General features: G+C 44.8%; 2 protein-coding genes across 5 annotated transcripts in view; both read right to left on the bottom strand.

The window, feature by feature from the left end:
• The window catches only part of LOC119362581 (pre-rRNA-processing protein ESF2-like), a 3,060-nt gene extending 1,455 nt beyond the window's left edge, over positions 1-1,605 (bottom strand). The window contains exons 1-3 of the mRNA XM_037627827.1: positions 1,148-1,605; positions 422-473; positions 115-182 (exon numbers count right to left, since the gene is read on the bottom strand). Coding sequence (XP_037483724.1) covers positions 115-182; positions 422-473; positions 1,148-1,418 — 391 coding nt within the window. The 5' untranslated portion in view covers positions 1,419-1,605. The remainder of the gene's footprint in view (positions 1-114; positions 183-421; positions 474-1,147) is intronic.
• Positions 1,606-2,182: 577 nt separating this feature from the next.
• Positions 2,183-5,113, bottom strand: LOC119362579 (RNA-binding protein 48-like). 4 transcript variants are annotated; one of them, XM_037627824.1, is made up of 8 exons: positions 4,965-5,113; positions 4,778-4,861; positions 4,565-4,645; positions 3,698-3,837; positions 3,476-3,587; positions 3,016-3,085; positions 2,563-2,625; positions 2,183-2,461 (listed from the first exon to the last, which is right to left on the bottom strand). In XM_037627824.1, the coding sequence occupies exons 1-8, from the start codon at positions 5,024-5,026 to the stop codon at positions 2,384-2,386; spliced, it is 690 nt and encodes a 229-aa protein (XP_037483721.1). In that variant the 5' UTR covers positions 5,027-5,113; the 3' UTR covers positions 2,183-2,383. The 4 variants fall into 4 exon arrangements, 2 of the variants coding, with proteins under 2 accessions (XP_037483721.1, XP_037483722.1); XM_037627825.1 differs by having other exon boundaries at positions 3,491-3,587; XR_005173478.1 differs by having other exon boundaries at positions 2,377-2,461; positions 2,563-3,085.
• Between the last annotated feature and the right edge of the window lie 464 nt (positions 5,114-5,577).

Below are 5,577 nucleotides of genomic sequence, written 5' to 3'. Positions count from 1 at the left end.
TCGAGCGATAAAAATGAAGAACAGATCATCCATATTCAGTACTAATGAAATCTAAGATAAACCAACGTTAACATAGAAAGAATAAAACACATGAAACAAAGAACCAAGAACAACCTATTTGTTCACCATTAAGCAGATTAGCCACCCTCTTGGCGACGCTTTTCTTTGCAAACTCAACCCACCTACAAAGGTTTTAGGAACAGTATTAAGGGCATACAAGTAACAAATACAACAATAGTAAAATATGTCGAAATTGTGAAATATTACACACCATACTGTATGTTTAAATGACTACTCCAGAAATGTAATAAGTAGACATGCTAAATATTGGTGCATGTTTGACTTTCAGCATAAAACCGAAAAAAACGAGATCTAGCAAGTCTCTCCAAAGCAGCTCATCTGTTTATTTTTCATAACATACCCTTCGGAGTAAGCCTTCGCTTTAACGTTACTATGCTTGCGATGACCTTGACCTGTAGGAAAGACATGACATTAGTACATAACAGATAAGAAGTCGGGTTCTTTTCATTTGTCGCTGCCTGCATGGTATACTGCCGCAGCAACAAGTGCAATCAGCATGCAAAACATGATTATCATTTGATGACATGCTCTATTTCAATTTTCCCCTTCCCCTAGAAGAAATGAAGAATGTTTTCACAAATACAAGCAAGACAAACCAACCTAGAACTCCATGAACAGCCTTCTGCGACCAAAATACAGCCTTGTTAGTTGTTACACAGATCGAGGCATGTTATTTGCAGCAGAAAACTCTGCACGGGGTTACGCGCATCTCCTTGATCATCCAAGGGAGACATCAATATCAGATAAATATGGTTTGTTCTCTTTGGTTTTCCTGCTATACACACGACACTGTGCGGCCGATGTTTGCACGATTCTGCCGATCAAACCGTGCATGTGTGGCACAAAGTGGAGGCCGACCGCTGGATCAAGCGTGGTCCGGTGTTCTGCTACTGAATATCGTCTGCTGAGTAGTTCCGTTCTAGACTAGACTCGCTAACATCATTGCATTAACTTTGGTAAAAACATCAGGTCTCCTTTCAGCTCTGTGTGTTCCTAGCTTTGGTACCGTATCACAAATCAAACATACAGGACGCAGCCACCGATTCAGTTCATGACGGGGGATTACCTTCGGGGACGAGGTAGATCCTCTGCACTTCGCCGTACTTGGAGAAGATCTGGCGGACGTGCGACGGGTTCATGTGGGGAGGGACGCGGCTGAGGTAGCACACCCCGCGCTTGCTCAAGCCGTCCACGCTCTTCTTCTTCAGAGGCCGCCGCTTCCTCTTCTTGCCGGCCACTCCAACCTCCTCGCCTTCGCTCCCGGTGCCTCCTTCCCCCTCTCCAACCATGTCTTCCTCTTCGTCGTTGTGGTGCTCGTTCTCGGTGGCCTCTGCCATGGCTGGCGGTCGGCGGGTTGACGGTCGCCGACTGGGTGGTAGAGGCGTGTGTTAGACTGAGGCGGCGGGCTGAACGTCGGCGGGTGCGTCGCTAGTCGGGGGGAGCGGTTCGCGGGCGGCGGCGGTGGAGCTAAACGGCGGCACGCTAGGTCTGGGGGCCTCTGGGATACTGAGGAAGGCTGGGCCAGATGAGACAGGAGGAAGGAGAGGCTCCTGCGCACTGGGGACACGCTCTGTTCGGCCCAAGTTGGCTTCTCTCCTACGAGGTGGGCCATAATAGAGAGACATGGGCTTTAGCCTTGGCTGCTTGGCGTGTTTTTTTTTTCTGTAAGCTCTCAGGCTATGGATTTTTTTTTACAAACACAATACTACACGCAGACGATCACAGCATACACATACACCCATCCCTATAAACACACACATGTAACTTTCCGTTATGAACATCTCTAGAGATTGGGCCAATAGATCTTGAGATTAACGAAATCACCACAAACATCTCGTACATGATGTACACACTGAACCACTAAACGAATAGCAGGAAGAAGCCTAAATAAATTCAGAAGATATGTGAGCATATGTGTCAAGTCTAGAACATACACCCAAGTGGTCTGGTTCCACCACAATGAACCTAATATGCTTAGTTCACCCCAGGTCATGGATGTTGGACGGTCATTTTTATAATATCGTTGTTTCTAATCCAGGAAGAAACTGAATAATCAAAATTGGTTTGGTTTAGAATGCCTCACCACATCGTCATTGCTTCGTTATTTTTCAGTGACTTTTTCTTTCTTTTCAAACACCGAGTTCAGTATCAGGTAAGAAAGTTGTATCAGGCATTTCCATAAAGAGAAAAGACTGGCACAACAATCCCAGCTGGCCAGTTCTAAGAATCAAATGCACACAGCGAAGCCTACAAAGTGGAGTAAGCCATAATTCCTATGCTGTGCTCCGCGCCATCCAGTGATTCAAATGCGCCTACGGTCATCAACCCTTGGTTTCTTGGACGCAGCTACAGCATTGGAACCATCACTGCCAGACTGTATCTGTTATTTTGAAAAAAAGATAAAAAAATGAAACTCTTAGCTTATCCATGTCGTTGTTCCATGTTAAGCGATAGATAACAGTAACACATAGATACTTTTACCTTATCAAGCTTCTGCCTCACAAGATTTACAGTTGCATTCATCGACTCGGATGGAAAATAGTCCTGCGATCAAAAGGCATGTCCACCACAAACTGATCAAAAGGCATTTCATGAAAGGAAAGAAAATCACAAGCCATGAAAAGGTAAAAAGGGGTTTGTTGGAAAATCCTAATGGATGACGTGCTGCACTAATGAGCTGAGCTAGATTGCACCTAGCAGGATATCCACAATTCCAAATAGTTACGGATTTTTCCCTCGCCGAGTACTTCGCATGAGCAAGCGCACTAATGCTGTCTTTCTAGCAGTAATGCATCTTAGTTGACCAGAGCTTCTCCCTAGCTTTTCTAAAAATAAAATTCCCTTAAAGCACGATCTAGCCTGCTTACCAAATGGCCCAATTTCCATCAATGGACAACTTGGTTTCAGCCTGAAAATTGTATTACTACTACATACCTTATTAGAGGACACATGACTGAAACGAACATCTTCGATATGAGAAGCATGAAGTGTCTTTGTGTATTCCCTGAAGATGATAAGATGAGTCTTTAGACGAGCAGTCACCTAAGTGTTCACCTTTTTCTCGGAGAACAGTCACACTGTATTCTTCTGGACCTCTAGCCTTTTATTAGGTATAAGCGATGTAGTACAAATCCTCAGACAAAATAAGATTGCATATGATCTATTCCGTAGAAAAAAGAATCCATATCTTGAGTTTGGATGATACTGCTAGGTCTGAATATTCACATTGATTGTTCTAGAAGAAAATGCATAGAAGCTCAGGGAAAGCATGACCAGAAAAACTTGATGGAAGAAGTAACTGCATGTAATATCATATGACAAGCAAATTCTGACCAACTTTTAATTATCATTTGTACACTGCAGAACTAAATAAAGAGCGGAAACAAATGACAACATGTGAAATAATAATCTCTTATTGGGGCTCATATGATGATGCAAGTTCCCACTAGAAGATCCCTGCCCTGGAGAATACTGAGTTAACCGTTCTGATCTGCTTCCAACAGAGGCTGAAGCAAGCAAATATATAAATCAAGCCATTGAAGTACCAAGGAATAAATACTGTCATCACAATAATAAATTCTAAGACGAAGATATATCTTTGTAAAAAATGGCATACATCTTATTCGGCCGAGGACTTCGTTTCTCCGGACTTCCAGTTTCTCCTTGGTATCCAAAATACTCTCGAATTGAGGTGCATATGACACCTGCAGCCGGTTGCCAAGAAATACAGACTCATCTAACTTCCTTTTTGCGAACCTGCAAAATGAGTAAATTACAGCGCCAATTCCTCACTTGAAGAAGTATTAGATATTAGGAAGTATGAATTTTAATGAAAGAAAAGAAACGAAACAGGTGGTTGGTGAAACTATTGGCTCCAGATTTGCTACCCTAAGTGCCAAAGACTGAAGCAGAATACCTGACTAAAAAGCATGCCCTCAAAGAAGGTCCAAGGAATAACCAAACCCTTAGCTTCCTTTGATTAACATCTTGGTAATCCCAAATTCACAAGTAAAGGCACACATACTGGCATCAAAGTATACTAGTATCTTATTAAATTTTGTTTCTGGAATGCCTACCCAAGTCACCTTTCCTCAGTTCATTCCATCAATTATGCTGAATAATAAGGCTCTGTTTGTTTTTGTCACTCAATCGCATAAGCACGAAACACTGACAGTCCAACAAATTCAACATGCTACTTACATCCTTCAGTACATATTCAGAAACATTACTGCCTAACCATCAGATAAATAATGCAACCTCCGTATACTAATATAAGACGTTTTTGCAGTTCAATTTTGAACCGTAAAAACGTCTTACATAAGTTTACAGAGGGAGCGGTAGCAGAGAATACAGCTAAAAAGGAGCAAATAAACCATGCCCACAGACACAAGACTAGAACGGTAAACAATAGATGCCAATTGGTGACCAATTCACCACAGAGGAGCAAAAAGTGCTGCACCCGAACGAAAAAGATATTAGTCACCTCGCGTTGCTGAGCTGCGAAAAGTTGATGAAGAAGACGTCGGTGTACTCCTCGCAGTCCTCGGCATCCATGGGCTTGCACCTGAACCAAAACAAAAACACATCACTCAGGAAGGAAGATGAAAATGGTGAGAGCGAAACTCGGGAGATACTGAACACAGAACGTTGGCATGAAGGAATAAGTGAATTTTCAGGTCGCTGAAGGATGGCTCACTCTTCCAGCGGCCCGTACGACGAGAACAGGGTGCCGAGCTCGTCGCCGCACCCGAGAGAAGGCACGTTCCGGACGATGAGGTACCTGCGGTTGGTTTGGGGTCCGGGGCGAGTGGGGAGGGGGAAGGATTGGATTAGCGGCAGTGCTGCGGAGGAAGAGATGCTGGGTTAGGGCTGGGGAATGGTACTTGGACTCGTCGCATACTGTGTAGACGCGCACGGCGGCCGGCTCGTCGCGGCCGCGCGGCATGCCGCCGGCAGGATTCCGGGCCGGGGCTGTGAGCGGCGCCGGCGGGGATCGGAGAGAGGTCGGGACTTGTGGCTCGCTGTGAGTTGTGACTCGTGTGAAGGGATTGGTGCGGCCGGAACTTAAGCCCAGTTCTTTTACCGGAATATGGGGATTCTCCCAGAATCTGGAGATTCTCACAGAATCCGCAGATTCTGGCAAAAGAACTGAGCCTTATTTTGTGTTCGAGTGCACATGGGCAAAATGGTCAAGCATTTATAACTGGAGTATTTTTTTAGAACGAAGACGCAAGAAGCGTCCAACTTTATAACTTAATAAAGCCCTCAAACAGGCAGCATCCAACAGACAATACAGTCTTAAACGAAAGGAAATGAAAGAGGCCGTAGCCAAAGTTTAACATGCAACCGGCCTAGGCCTGAGAGAGATAAGGCAAAAGTCTAGACATGCCAACACCGGCAAAGAGAGGAACGAACATCGACTTCTAGTGGCGTGCCGCAATCTGGATCAGTCGAATCCGCTCCATCGCCTCCTGCATCCGCTCAGCGTCCCGCCGT

Source organism: Triticum dicoccoides, chromosome 2B, assembly GCF_002162155.2.
Source record: "Triticum dicoccoides isolate Atlit2015 ecotype Zavitan chromosome 2B, WEW_v2.0, whole genome shotgun sequence".
Classification (NCBI taxonomy): domain Eukaryota; kingdom Viridiplantae; phylum Streptophyta; class Magnoliopsida; order Poales; family Poaceae; genus Triticum; species Triticum dicoccoides.
This window is presented reverse-complemented; position numbering and strand designations above follow the sequence as displayed.

Bases quoted from the DNA above. Each gene is read 5' to 3' on its own strand.
- LOC119362579 (XM_037627824.1), bottom strand. From the start codon at position 5,026: ATGCCGCGCGGCCGCGACGAGCCGGCCGCCGTGCGCGTCTACACAGTA. The intron at 3,838-4,564 runs GTGACTAATATC...CTCATTTTGCAG, and splicing joins TCGCAGCTCAGCAACGCGAG to GTTCGCAAAAAGGAAGTTAG. The intron at 3,588-3,697 runs GTATGCCATTTT...TGCTTGCTTCAG, and splicing joins AGTCCTCGGCCGAATAAGAT to CCTCTGTTGGAAGCAGATCA.